Source organism: Globicephala melas, chromosome 21 (genome assembly GCF_963455315.2).
Source record: "Globicephala melas chromosome 21, mGloMel1.2, whole genome shotgun sequence".
In the NCBI taxonomy this organism is placed as follows: Eukaryota; Metazoa; Chordata; class Mammalia; order Artiodactyla; family Delphinidae; genus Globicephala; species Globicephala melas.
In genome coordinates, this window is record NC_083334.1 from 15,280,157 (window position 1) to 15,295,700 (window position 15,544).

Below are 15,544 nucleotides of genomic sequence, written 5' to 3' on the forward strand. Positions count from 1 at the left end.
CCCTGGTGGCGCAGGGCTTCCCTGGTGGTGCAGTGCCGATGCAGGGGACATGGGCTCGTGCCCCGGTCCGGGAAGATCCCACATGCCGTGGAGCGGCTGGGCCCGTGAGCCACGGCCGCTGAGCCTGCGCATCCGGAGCCTGTGCTCCGCAACGGGAGAGGCCACAACAGTGAGAGGCCCACGTACCGCAAAAAAAAAAAAAAAAAAAAGAAATAGACATAGAGAACAGACTTGTGGTTGCCAAGGGGGAGGAGGGAAGAGAGAGGGATGGAGTGAGAGTTTGGGGTTGAGAGATGCAAACTATTACATTTAGAATGGATAAACAAGGTGCTATTATATAGCACAGGGAACTATATCCAGTCTCCTGTGATAAACCATGATGGAAAAGAATATGAAAAAGAATGTCTCTATGAGTAAAAGCAGAGATTGGCACAGCACTGCAAATCAACTCTACCTCAATAAATAAATAAATAAAGCAAAGATTGTTTGAAGCACTGATGTTTACATATTTACCCATTTTGATACACTTCTAACGATATATGTAAACAAATTATTTAGAGCTGCAGTTTTCAAACTTTTTTGGCAATGACAAAATACTCACCCAGTGATTCCAAGTCATAGTTTGAACAACATGAATTTAGATCTTAAAAATTCCAAAAAAACAAACAAAAACAAAAATGATTATTTATGACTGTGTAGTCCACAATTATGTTTTAATACATTTCTTTTTTTTTTTTTTTTGCCCAAATAAGGCAGAACCAGTAATACTTACAGGCTGACATTCATTATTTATTCTCACCACTTCAAAAATAATACAAAACAGTTTCGTAACCAAATTGTCCTACCATATTCCTATTTAGAGTATATATAGACCTTAAAAAGCCTGGAGCATCCAATGTGCCACAATGATCTTCTCCTGTACAGATATGCATTTTATTGGTTTTCTACTTACCACATTACACATACAAAAAAATCTCTAAAGGTAATGTTAAATGGCTGATCATATAGAATATATTCCTAAAAGCCAAGTAACTCTATATAGAGAGAGATGGCATTGAGTTTCCAAAAGAAAGGTTTCCTGAGAGGTGGTGATTCTTGATTTGAGTCTTAAGAGAGGTATAAGCTTGGAATCAAGCTCGGGGTGAATTTTATGGGAGGGGTGATGTTAGGATATTCCAAGACAAAAATTACATTTTCTGGGCTAGAACTGGGGTTAGATTGTGGAGCTCATGTCTGTGCATAAACTATCTTCTAAATACAAAATGGAATCTGGATTGGATCCTAGAACAGATTTTTTTTAAAAGGAGATTATTGGAAAAACTGGCAAAGTCCAAATAAAATCTGGAGTTTAGTTAATAGTATTGTACCAATGTTGATTTCTTCATCTTGCTAAATGTACACTGGTCATGTAAGATATTAACATTAAGGGAAGATGGTGAAGAGAAATATGAGAACTCCCTGTATTGTCTTTGCAGCTCTTCCATAAACCCCCAAATATCTCAAAACAATAAAGTTTAGGGCTTCCCTGGTGGCGCACTGTTTAAGAATCCACCTGTCTATGCAGAGGACACGGGTTGGATCCCTGGTCCGGGAAGATCCCACATGCCGCAGAGCAACTAAGCCTATGCACTACAACTACTGAGCCTGTGCTCTAGAGCCCGTGAGCCACAACTACTGAGCCTGTGCACCTCAACTACTGAAGCTTGTGCACCTAGAGCCCGTGCGCCACAACAAGAGAAGCCACCACAGGCCTTTCCGAGCGACATGGCGACTCTCTGGAGGCTGAGTGTCCTCTGCGGTGCCAGAGGTCGGCGAGCTCTCTTCCTCCGAACCCCAGTGGTCACACCAGCTCATGTCTCAGCATTTCTCCAGGACTGATCAACCCCAGGATGCTGTGGAATACAGCACATTCACCTGTCACCCAGCCACCATTCTGGTTCCAAGGCTGCATCTCTCCACTGGACTGGTGAGAGGGTTGTCAGTGTTTTGCTCCTGGGCCTAATTCCAGCTGCTTATTTGAATCCTTGCTCTGCGGTGGACTACTCTCTGGCTGCAGCCCTCACTCTTCATAGTCACTGGGGCGTTGGACAAGTTGTTACTGACTATGTTCAAGGGGCTGCATTGCAGAAAGCTGCCAAGGCAGGCTTTTTGGTGCTCTCGGCGTTCACCTTTGTTGGGCTTTGTTATTTCAACTATCATGATGTGGGCATCTGCAAAGCTGTGGCTATGCTGTGGAAGCTCTGACCCTTTAGACTTAACACCTTGAGAAGTGATTGTACATTGGGCTTCCCTGGTGGCGCAGTAGTTAAGAATCCGCCTGCCAACGCAGGGGACACAGGTTCAAGCCCTGGCCCGGGAAGATCCCACAGGCCGCGGAACAACCAAGCCCGTTCGCCCCAACTACTGACCCTGCGCTCTAGAGCCCGCGAGCCACAACTACTGAAGCCTGCGGACCTAGATCCCGTGCTCTGCAACAAGAGAAGCCACCGCAGTGAAAGGCCTACGCACCGCAACGAAGAGTAGCCCCCGCTCGCCGCAACTAGAGAAAACCTGTGCACAGCAACAAAGACACAATGCAGCCAAAAATAAATAAATAAAATAAAAATAAAGAAGTAATCCTGAATCTTTAAAAAAAAAAAAGAATTGATTGTACACCTCCTTGCCTCTGCTCTGTCATGCCATTTCAACTCACAATAAGAAGGAAGTAACAGATTAGTCCCGCTGATAAACCTCTTCTCCTAATCAGCCGGTTATTTTTAGAGTTTAATCTTTGAAGAAAGATTTGAGAGAAATTGTATCCAAGAAATTGTGAGACTGAGCTTTGTATTCTGGAGAGTTAATGCGGTGTCTCACAGCTTCTCAGAAGACTCACAGTATAACTAAACATTATATATGAGCCTTTGTCTGTTAATTTATCAGACTTTTAAAGGGAATTCAGCTTTATTACTCTCAATATTTGATCACACTTCTATATTTGTCCTAGAATGATGGAGAAAGGGAACGACTGTTAATTCATAAGTAAAGACTTTGCAGAAAATTAGGCAGTGTTTTGTTTTTGTAAACATCCCCCCCCCCCACCGTTCAGTCGATACCAGTTACTGATGGTTACGTGTCCTAGGGAGATTTGAAAATTATAAATGCTGATATTTCACATTACTGATTTCTAAATCCTAGGAAGAAGAGCCTGGAGAGTTTCTGAATATAGATAAGTCTCATGGAGGGAAGAGGTCCCTTTATAGATGTTTCAAATTGTTACTGGTTCTAAATGGAGACTTAATCCTCAAATGTGTTTATTTTACTTGTCCTAAAATAATCTGTCCACAAATATAAAATTATAAGTAATAAGTTGTTGTTTTCCCACTGTGGGAATCTCTAATGTGAAAATGTATTCTATGAAGGTAAGGTTTTTTTAAAAATAAAAATGATGTATAATAAAAATTTATTCTACCCTTTTAAAAAAAAAGAGAGAAGCCATCACAATGAGCAGCCCACGCACCGCAACAAAGAGTAGTCCCCGCTCGCCACAACTAGAGAAAGCCCATGAGCAGCAACAAAGACCCACAGCCAAAAAAAACAAAAAAGTTAAAAAAAAAACACATCTGAGGTTGACTCATAAATTTTTATGGAAAAATGAGAAATTACCTAAAGTAAGTTAGATCAAGCTCTGAAATTTTCTCCAGGTGAGCCCAATTTTAATAGGTCCCTTAATAGGAAGGGAATTATGTGGATAGTCCATTCTTTAATTTTTTTTTTTTTTTTTTTTTTTTTTGCGGTACGCGGGCCTCTCACCGCTGCGGCCTCTCCCGTCGCGGAGCACAGGCTCCGGACGCGCAGGCTCAGCGGCCATGGCTCACAGGCCCAGCCGCTCCGCGGCACGTGGGATCTTCCCGGACCGGGGCATGAACCCGTGTCCCCTGCATCGGCAGGCGGACTCTCAACCACTGCGCCACCAGGGAAGCCCGGATAGTCCATTCTTAAGAGGAAGAAAGGATCTTATGAAACTGCCAAATAATAACATTCACGGATCATTGTCAAAGTCCAGGGAGAATCTGTGGTCTAAAAAATAGTCTTTAGCTCCTGCAGTGAGGCTCACTGCTAAATTCTCACAAAGAAAATGAAACATGACAATGTTTATGTGGTTATAGCTTTCATCTAAAGAGCATAAAGACTGTTGAAAATATACGAGATTTGGATACAAGTCTCATTCTGCTCAGTGTGAAGTACCAGACAGCTTCCATTTAGATTTTGTTTTAATGCAGAGCCCATCTTCTCCCATTTTATGCGCCCCCATGCCTACTCATCCCCCACCTCCAGCCTGGTAAAGGTGGTCAAATGGTATAAACTTCTAGTTATAAAACAAGTCCTGAGGATGTAATGGTGACTATAGTTAATAATACTGTGCTGTACGTGTATTTGAAAGTTGCTAAGAGAATAGATCTTAAAAGTTCGCATCACAAGAAAAAAAATTTGTAACTTTGTACACATAAAAGTTAACTAGATGTATTTAACCAGACTTATTGCATTGCTCATTTTGCAATACACACATATATCAAATCATTATGTTGTGTACTTGCAACACATGTTATATGTTAATTACATCTCAGTTTTTTTAAAAATGCAGTCAAAATGTACCTGAATATACCCTCATAAAAATCTTATTCTACTAAGACATCAAATTCCAAGCAGAAACATTTATTATTGCCTGGCTTTTTCTGAATGGAAACTCTAAAACTACATTTCAAAAGCTCTTTAAACAACTGACTGAACTTGGAAAATTAACTTTGCCTTTAAACTTTGTGTCAAGATAGCAAGACTTAGGTTGTAAACTCTGGCCCATAAACTAATACCTCTGTGGCTTTGAATAAGGCATTTGTCATTACTGACTTCCCATTTCCTTATCCATAAAATAGGTAATAACAACTCATAAGCTTTCTATCAAGATCAAATAAGTATGTAAAAAGGCATTATAAATTACAGAAAATAATAATGCAGTAGGCTTTTTATGAAAACTATACCCATGGAGTTTGTAAAATACCATAATATAAAATGCTATATCTCAATGAATTAAGCACACTCAAGTTCTAATCTGAGTTTAGCTACTTACCAGTGTGTAAACTTTCTTTGTGCCTCAGAATTCTCATGTTAAAATACTAATAAAACGATGATAATAATAACAATAGTAATATAACCATTTTGTAAATCTGATTTCAAGATAAAATGAGACATTGCATGTAAAACATTTAATTCGCTAAGTCAAATAGAGATAGACTGAAGCTCCAACAATGAAACAATGTTTTACAAGTTTAAGGTTAATATGCATCGACTATACATGACACATGTGTTCTTAAAATATTCCATTCCCATTGCTCTTGGCATGAAGATCTAACTTCTTACCATGACCTACAAGGGCTGGGGGTCTGGCACTGCACATCCCCTCTTGTTCCCCTTGCCTTCATAGGTATTCCATCCACTATCAGGAAGATGTCCCCTCTCAGCTGACCACCTTCAGATCACAGCAGCTCTAGGGAAATCTTCCTGAACTTCCTGATTCCGTCACAGTCTCCTATTCTGGGCTCTCTTAACACCCAGTACCTACCCTTCATTGTCCTAATAATAGCTGCATTTCGATATTTACAAAGCGTGATTACTTCGTTGTCTTTAAATTTTTAACACCTTGTTCATCATGAATTTTTGCACTAATTTTATTGCTTAAATATTGCATTAAAATATTATTAATCTTAACTGAATTTTAGGACACCCCTCAAATATTTTTGCAGAAAACCAGTAAGTTACATGCCTCATCCTAGTTCTGGTCCTGCAACTTCAGCCTGAAAATTCCAGGAGGCCTGGGATACATATCCCAAGGATCCAGAACAATGGCTTGACTGCGGGAGAAACTTAAATATGTGTAGAGTGAATTAGAGCACACTTGTAGTTTTTGAATTCTAAGACGTTTTAAGGGAAATATTGGTTGGTAACACAGAAATAAATTGTCAAACTAAAATTTTTTTAAAAACCAGCTAAAATGTTATTCTTAGAAGAATTACTATGACTAAAACTTTAGCAATCCAAAAAGCTGCTTGTTTCTACCAACCACCCTCTTTGTATCAATTTCGAAAGGCAGCCCATTTTTGTTTCAGGGTTTAATTGGTTCCCTAGCTCATTCTGGAGGAATTCAATTTCCCTTGAGCTGGGTTCATATGACAACAGATGCATTCCTTCTTTTTGATTTACTTCTCTAGGTCCATGGAAAGGAAAGCTAAAGCAAAATGGGAGGAAGAAAAATTTATGTAAGAGGTGTAGTGTGAAATGTAAATTTAGATTTTCTAAACATGTAGTCTCCAGTTTACAAGCAGAGCTACATTAACACAAACCAAGTGACCAGATTGGGGAAGGGAATTAATCTTGTTGATTGTATGCACTGTCTCAAAAGTTACGGGGGTGATAACAAAACTGTGTGGTCTAGTGAATAAGATGCAAAAGTTAGATGAAAAAAAGGATCTTCGGCTTTAGTTATATGTGTGTATTTCTCTCTCTCTCTCTCTCTCTCTCTCTCTCTATATATATATATATATATGTCATCCTATATATGTCATATATACATAAGTGATGTTTATTTATATTTTGTGTATATATCATTATATGTATCATTTACATATATAAGTGATAACGATGACATTTTATATAGATTTATAGAGAGAGCCTCCAGTGAGGAAAGGGACTTCCAATGACCAATGACACTGCCATTTAAAGATTTGGAAAGAATGCTCTTCTCAGGATTCTTTGGCTCCTTTAAGTTGTATTTCTTTTTGAAACCCAAAACATTAACATTTTTATCACACACACACACACACACACACACACACACACATCTGGTTCAAACCTGCTCTGATAACTTGCCTGTGCAGTTTCTAGAGACCATAGCAGTGCATCACAGAGAACAAGAGAGAAGTAGTTTCTCACAACTCCTGCCTTCAGAAATTCACCTGCAAATAAAAATATTTTAAGGTAAGGAGCTAAGGAAGTTTTATATAACATCTATATCAAATGGACGGGGACCTGGTATGCCTACTGGGGGAGATCAGGGAATAATACATTTTTTTAAAATTTAATATTTCCCCTATTGGAAACGATCTTTTATTTTTTTCACTGACATTTATTCTAAAATAAACACCCCCCCAAAAAATAAAGAGTTGAGAACTGCTCCCAGATATATATGTGAATTGCAGGCAAGCATCAAGTGAAAATTTAAGAGGCTTTTAAACGCTGATTTGGTTTTTGTTTTAATGGTCTGTGTACTTATACAAACTATTAAACTTCACTAGACCATGGCCAATGGTGAGCGTTGACTGGTGCTTTCAAAGTGAGTTGTTACCTTTAGAGACACGAACAGTCTCATAATGGCTGAAAAAGAAAAAGCAGTAATAGGAGTTTCTCTGCGACTGGGGGTAGGGTGAGATGGGGAGGAAGTTTGGGGGAAGAGAAGAGAAGGCACAGGGAAAGGCGTGGTGTGCATTCCAGGGGGTAAAAACTGCCTCCACCAAAATCGATTTTCTTCCATTGATATATAACTGCTTAAATTTGATTATACTTACGTTCATTTGTTCAGTAGAGATTTACTGAGTGCCTACTTCTTGCTAAAACTGGGCGATGGGGGTTCAAAGAGGCTTTCTCACGTGGCGGGGGGCCCAATGACTGCGGCGCGGGGTGAGGAGGGGGTGGGTAGGGGGTGTGGGGGGACTTGCCCCTGCCCGCCTGCTCTTGGTTGAACGTGACCTTGCGCTGGCAGGTCCGGCGACCAACCCCACCCGGCGCGGAGCTGAGCCACACCCACCTCCACGCCCACCGCTGCTTGATCCCTCGACCTTCACAAGGTTGGTAGAGCCTTTCCTTGGAAATTCAACTAATCAAGGCAGAGTTGAAAAGTAGGTGTAGCCTGATGACAATGTGTCCATCAAAAGGAGGGTGGGTCCAACCGGCGGAGCGCGAAGAAAGGTTGATTCCAACAGCTGTCGGGAGCAGAAGTAGCAGTTTCTTCTACGTCTTACCTTTGAAAGGAACTGGAAGAGCGGAGCGCTTCGCGGTAGCATGGGTAAGTCTTGTTCCATGGAACTGCTTTTTTCAGCTATTGGAGACGGTGTGTGTACCGAGTTCACTACTTAGGATGGATTTTTAACCGTGGATCCCAATCAAAAAGATTTTGAAAAGCACAAATGGGAAGCGTTTTATCATCCTGGAACCAGGTGGGGAGTGGACCTTGGCCAGTAGACTTCTAGTGTTTAAACGGCGTTTACCTACAGCTATTTGGGCCACTGACCTCAAATTTTCAAAACGTAAAGGAGGAAAGTAAATACACTTTCAAGAAAGCAGATGACTGATTGAATTTTCTTTGAAGTTGCATTTTTAAATTTTGTTCTAAAAAATTGTATAAAATTGTGTTGTAAAAATTTTGTATAAATATTGTATCTCATTGCAAGAAATGGCTAGGTCTATTTTATGTTAAAATGTTTAAATTATTTATTATAAAGAGTAAACTTATTTTCCTTTCTTTCCTCTTCAATTATCTCTGCAAATGGCACTACCATCCACCCAATTACTTGAGCAAAAAATTGGACCGCTCACTCATTCTTGCTTCCTGTTTCTCTTACCCCCTTTATCCAACCCGACAGCAAGTTTGGAAGGCTCTATCTCCATTTTCCCTCTCCCTCCATTTCAGCTCCGCTGCTACCACATGCTCCAAACCACCAACATTCTTTTCCTAGATTACTAAATAGCCTGAGGGATTTTTTTCTGCTTTCACTCTTGCCTCCCTTAATCCATTCTTCACAAATCAGCTTGAGTAGTCTTTTAACCTAAATCACAGCGTGCTAATTTCCTTGTTTGAAAGAAACCCCTTAATGGTTCCCCATCGGTTTGGGAATGACATGCAAATGGCTCCCTCCTGCACCGTCCTCAACCTTATCTCAGACCTCTATGGTCTTTGCCCGCCATTTTGTGTAATAAGCATGGCTTTCATTGCAGTCCAGCAAGCTAATCCCTTTGTGCTTTCTGCTGCAGCCTGGAAAGAACACTCTTCTTCCACCTCTTTCACCTGGCTAATACTTTTCTTCTTTTTCAGGCTGGGTCTAATGCTTCCTTGGAGGCCTTTACAGACATTCTTTTTAAAGATAGCCTCCCCCTACTTTTCCTCTTATTGGTTTCATTTCATAGCATTTTTCTCAACCTGAAATTATTTTATTTACCATTTTATAAAAACTTTATTTACATTTCTGTCTCACACAGATAAAAATGCTATGAAAACCAGGGACTTTATCTTCTTCGTTGCTCTAAGTGGTCAGCACCGTGGGAATTCCCTCGTGGTCCAGTGGTTAGGACTCCTGACTTTCATTGCCGTGGACCCGGGTTCCATCCCTGGTGGGGGAACCAAGATCCCGCAAGCCGGGCGGCACGGCCAAAAATTTAAAACAAAAAAATTTTTTTTTAATTTAAAAAGAATTTTTAAAAAGGGTTAGCACCTAGAACAAAGTTTGGTACTAAATATTTGTATGACTGAATGATTGAATAAGTAAATGATGCACCCTTGGAACTACTTCTATCACAATTTGAGAAATATAGAATATAGTATATAGTCTCATGCCATTAAGTAATTCATGTAACATCCTATACTATGTTTAACCATTACGTTTTCCATGTGGTTATTTCTACCAAAGGAGAATATAGTTTATCAACAGGAGTATTCTCATAATAAATTAAGTTACCATTTCAATTTATACATTGTTCTCACAGGCTTGCATATTGTGTGAGACATGGCATAATGCTCAGACATCTGACAAATAAGAATCTAGTTTAGAAAGGTAAGGGCTGTACTTGGACCCTGGTAAATTCATAAAGAAAATACCTTTCTCTCAACCCTGATCTCATAGGAGATGTTGTTCTAGATAACATCTTGTCATCATTGATAGACAACTTTATGAAACTTCTACCTTAAGCATGTCTAACATCCCAAATAAATTTCTAGTAAATTAATTTTATAAGATTGCTAAATCAGATATCACCAGTCTGATGACTAAATGCATATTCATCAATTCATTTCATTAGACAAATGTAGTAAGTGCTGGGGCATGTGAATAAGACAGGAGAGGCCCTTGCTCTCTTAAAGCTTACAGTCTAGTAGGTAAGACAGGGCTTAAATAATCAGAACCAAAGGGCTGTGGTCAGTGTAAAACAGGGAGCTAGGAGAGCGTTTAGCTTGGAGACCTAATTGAGACTAAGAGTCAAGGGAAGCTTGCCTGAGCAAGTGGCATTTAGGCAGAGATCTGAAATGCAGGTGGGAAGTAAACCTGTGCATGCCCCATCTGTGCACATGCTCATAGGTAAGGGGGATTGAGAGTGGGTAGTTTTTTTGGTTTTTTTTTTAATTGTATAGTTTGGTATTTATCCTAGTTTTTTTTTTTAATTGAAATGTAGTTGATGTACAGCAATATTATGTAAGTTACAGGTGTATAGTATGAGGGTAGAGAGGAAAGAGCATGGCACTTTATTGGAAGGAGACTTTATTATGGCTGGAGATGAAATAGGAGAACTGGAGATGGCAAGAGATAAGTTTGGAGAGAAAAGCTGGAATCAAACCAGTTGTAGCTATTTTAAATGGACTAATTGAGGGAGGGAACTGTTGTGTTCTTTCCTACTTAAACTTTAGATCTAGAGATTTTGCTCCAAAGGTGCTTGCTATATGCACTAATACAAAGTGAAATGAAAATTATTTTTAGCTATGAGAGCACGATTTTGTTAGGCAAATATTGCTGGATACAGTCTCCCTGGTTTATTTCACCTTTATAAAGGACAGAATAAATAATAACACATATACCACTAACATTATATATTAGGAATATAACATAAACAGCTTGAACATATTTTTTTTAAGATTTTTTTTGATGTGGATCATCTTTAAAGTCTTTACTGAATTTGCTACAATATTGCTTCCATTTTATGTTTTGGTTTTTTGGACACAAGGCATGTGGGATCTCAGCTCCCCGACCAGGGATTGAACCTGCACCCCCTGCATTGGAAGGTGAAGTCTTAACCACTGGACTGCCAGGGAAGTCCCTGAAAATATTTTTAGATAGCCACATTTAAAAATAACCTCCTCAAAAGAATCATGCTATTCTTGGCAAAAGAAAAAAATACAATGAAAACAAAACATGCATTTCAATTGGTAAGGGAAGAGGTTTAAATGTCTTCTTAAACATGAGTATGTATATTACATAGAGATATATATTTATATAATATATGCATATATTTAAGAAAAAATTTAAACCTCTTCCCTGAGCAATTTATAAATATTTGATTTATACTTAAATATATATAATGAAAATATTAATTATATATTTATTTGTAAATATGTATATTGAATGCTTAAGAAGACACTTTAAAATCTCTCAGCAGTTTTTTTTTTTTTTTTTTTTTTTTTTTTGTGGTACGCGGGCCTCTCACTGTTGTGGCCTCTCCCGCTGTGGAGCACAGGCTCCGGACGCACAGGCCCAGCGGCCATGGCTCACGGGCCCAGCCGCTCCGCGGCATGTGGGATCCTCCCGGACCGGGGCACGAACTCTTGTCCCCTGCATCGGCAGGCGGACTCTCAACCACTGCGCCACCAGGGAAGCCCTCTCAGCAGTTTTTAAATGTCAGATAACATTCATATATATTTTATATAAGTAAATATATAATTAATTTTATTTGTAATTTATATAGTATATATTTACATATATAAATATGTATATGTGTATATATAGTGTTTAAGAAGGTATAAAAGCATGTTTTGTTTTCATTCTATGTATTATTTTACCAGAAGTAAATGGCACAAACTTTTTGAGGTGGCATTTTTTAATGTGGCTATTTAAAAACATTTTCAAGCTATTGATTTTCATTCCAGTACTTTCACATTTGCTCCTTTTTAAAAGCATTTAATTTTTGTTCCTACAGCAGGACATCAGGATGCTAAAATTAAGAGATCTTTTATAAGACACAATGGTAACATTAAGCAAAGGACTCTTAGAAAGAATATAATATATTCATGCTGTAACTTTCATAGTACTACTTTTAGATTTTTAAGAAAAGGATCAAAAACCACTCATTCCCCTGTGCCTTTATTTTGACTTGCACTTATAAGAGATGGCAATACATAGATTTCACATGGCTTATTCTCTGGATCCCCATCTTATAGAACAAGGGTGGGCAAACTACAGCCATCCACCAAATCAGTCTCTGCTGTGCACTGCCCATCCTCTGTGTACTGTCTGTAGCTGCTTCTGTGCTACGGTGAGATTGAATAGCTATGACATAGGCCCTAGGGCCCACAAAGTTTAAATCAGGCTCTTTACAGAAAAAGTTTGCTGCCCTTGGTCTAGAACAGTACCTGGCACTTAGCAGGATCCAACATCTACTTATAGAATGAATACAAAGGTAAACTAACAGTAGCTCACATGAGTGGTCAGCATTTGGTCTATGCCATGAACTGTGCTAAGCACTTTAAATGCAATATTTAATTTGAATTTCACAGGAGTGTTACATAAGAATAGGCATATCTTGCTCCCTCACCTCCTTTAAGTTTTTAGTCAGCTGCCACTACCTCAGTCAAGATTCACCTGGGGAAGAAAGAAAAAGATTTACCTGGAGCTCCCTATTTAAAATTGCAAGCCCCTGCTTTCTACCGGTCCCTTGGCTTATTCTATAGTGCTCTTTGCCTTATAACATACAATGTACATTACTTATTTATTTTGTATACCCCATGGGGCATACATTACATTTTGGGTATAATATATCTATTCACTGGTGTGTCTCAACCCATGAGTAGCCTAGAAAAGGGCTAGCACATAGTGAGTGCCCAATGAACATTAGGTGATCAATAAGGGAGGGCAGATAACTTACGGGGGATACCCAGGAAAGAAATGTTTATGACCCATGTCTTACGTACATATGTCACAGCTAATTCTCTTACTCTCTTGCAGAGTTAGTCAAAGATGTAAATGTAGTGATTCTGTTATTGGAAAGTGAGTTCTAGGATATTTTTTGAGGTCCTTTTCTGACAATGGCTCTAATATTGGAATATATTTTACCTAATGACCACTATCTCAAACAGGTGCTTGCTGAAAACAATTCACGTAGATCACTCCTTCCCAGAAGTGGTTGATCTATTCTGGTGCAAACCTTCACGGAGGGAGCTAGCAGAACGACATGGACCAGAAACTGAAGAAAAGGGAAAAGACACTTGGCCAGAAAGGCCTTGGTAGAAGAGCTGTCAGTGGGGACAAGTCACCGCCAGCCCCACAGAAACCTCCTGACACGACGTGGACCTTATGTGATGAGGAAGTGTGCTATGAGACTAGCTTTCGGGTTGTTGAAGAGGATTCCTTCTCTGACTGTTACATAGAATGCATAATAAGAGGTGAGTTTTCTGAACCTATCATGGAAGAGGACTCACTTCTTAAGTCCTTTGACTGTCTGAAACAAGGATCAGAACAAGAGCTTTCTCAACAGGTTCTTACGGCAAGCTCACTTCTTGAACGTTCCTTGGAATACATGAAAAAGGGGGCAAAACAAGAACTTCCTCAACAGTTTGGTGGAGAGAATTCACTTCTTGAGTCTTCTGAGTACATGACAGGCAAGAAGCTTCCTCCTGGAGAAATACCCAGCATTGACTTTTCAGATCCTAAACAGCTCACAGAATGTACTAAAATGAAGCCAAGTACAAATAAAGAATATGATGCTCCAGAAAAAATTGTTTGTCCTGAGAGTGGATGCATAAGAGAGTTCAAGAATAGAGCATCCCTGAGAAAGCATCTCCGAGTTCATAGTCCCCGAGATCACGTATGTGCAGAATGTGGGAAAGCCTTCAAGGAGAGCGCAAAACTAAAAAGACATTTTCTGGTCCATACTGGAGAGAAGCCATTTCCGTGTACTTTTGAAGGGTGCGGAAAACGTTTTTCCCTGTCCTTCAATTTGCGTACACATGTGCGCATCCACACTGGGGAGAAACCTTTTGTATGTCCCTTTGAAGGCTGTCTCAAGAAGTTTATTCAGTCAAATAACATGAAAGCGCACCTCTTAACTCATGCAAAGGCCGAAATGAGTCAATGAAAGAAGATGGAAAATAATCCTCAAACAGGATAAGCGTATTAACAAAAGAATGGCAACAAATATGCCTCATTGATTATTGTTTCAGGAAACAATTTTTAAATCAATATTGCCACCCTACAAGGTATATTTTTTTTAAATGTTACTAAGATAGATGCTCCTATAGTCTGTGATGTTATTTTAGAACTTTGTGTAAAATTATAGTGCAGTTCCAATAATAATGTCAGTAATGAACTTACTTCAAAAGCATAATCCTTAATATATGACAAATTGGATTTTTGGATATGGGACTTAATATCCCATACTATAAGTACGAAATTAACTTTGCTTTTAAGTTTGTAGTTTCCAACTGTTTAGCTTTTTCCTTTTATACTTAATACATATGATAATTCTAGAGAATGAAAATTTTGCAGCAGATTGTCACTAAGTGAATTAGTTAAAATTTTTAAGTTAAATATATTGTTTAATCATTTTATTTTTGTATTTTATCATTGTATCAAACTATACTGAAATCATATAGTAGATGTAAATGGTTATTTGATAGTGTCAATCCATTTGAATCCATTTTAGATATTTTTAAATAAAAGGAAATAAAACCCCAGAAATCAAAGAAGTGTGCATTAAAAAGAGATGCCATTTATTTGTCTTCAGAATTAGCAAAGCATGGCAAAAATTGATTGTTCGGTATCAGTGAGGTGTCAGGGGGAAGTTGCTCTCCTACAAGGTCGGTTAAGGGATGTTGTCACCCGCCATTTGGGGAGGGGAATGCTAGATCAGTTTTCTAGGGCTGCCATAACAGCCAACTGGGTGACTTAAACAACAGATATTTATTGTGTCGTAGTTCTGGAGGCTAGAAGTTCAAAAAAAGATATTGACAGGATTGGTTCCTTCCTAGGGTTGTGAAGAAAAGCTCTGTTCCAAATGTCTCTTCTTGGCTTGTAGATGACTGTCTTCATGTTTACATGGCATTTTCCTGTATCTTCACATTGTCTTCCTTCTGTGCATGTCTCTGTTCAGATTTCCTCTTAAAAGGACACCAGACATACTGGATTAGAATCCACCCTGATGCCCTCATTTTAACTTGGTCTATAAAGATGCCCATCGCCAAATAAGGTTACATTCTGAGGTACTGGGGGTTAGGATTTCAACATGGATTTTTGAGTGTACATAGTTCAAACCATAACGTGCACTTTTTTAGACCCAATAATTTCATTTCTAGAATTCCATTCTACAGAATATGTTCACTAATGTACAAAGATAATTTGTTCAAGGATTTTCACTAAAGTATATTTCAATAGTAATTTGATTCATAACTTGAATGTCCATTAAAAGGGAACAAGTTGCATAAATCTTAATACCTCTATTCAATAGGAAATGTGCAAATATCCTTAAAGGAAACTTGGCTGTAAAG

General features: G+C 38.8%; 2 protein-coding genes across 2 annotated transcripts; both read left to right on the forward strand.

Moving 5' to 3' along the window:
- Positions 1-1,764: 1,764 nt before the first annotated feature.
- On the forward strand, positions 1,765-2,274 carry LOC115867712 (succinate dehydrogenase [ubiquinone] cytochrome b small subunit, mitochondrial-like). The gene is given in 1 exon segment (XM_030884071.2): positions 1,765-2,274. A coding segment is annotated over 1 exon segment (480 nt). The 3' UTR covers positions 2,245-2,274.
- A 10,959-nt stretch (positions 2,275-13,233) lies between these two features.
- On the forward strand, positions 13,234-14,136 carry ZFP42 (ZFP42 zinc finger protein). Its single transcript, XM_030884083.1, has one exon. The coding sequence runs from the start codon at positions 13,234-13,236 to the stop codon at positions 14,134-14,136; it is 903 nt and encodes a 300-aa protein (XP_030739943.1).
- Positions 14,137-15,544: the final 1,408 nt, after the last annotated feature.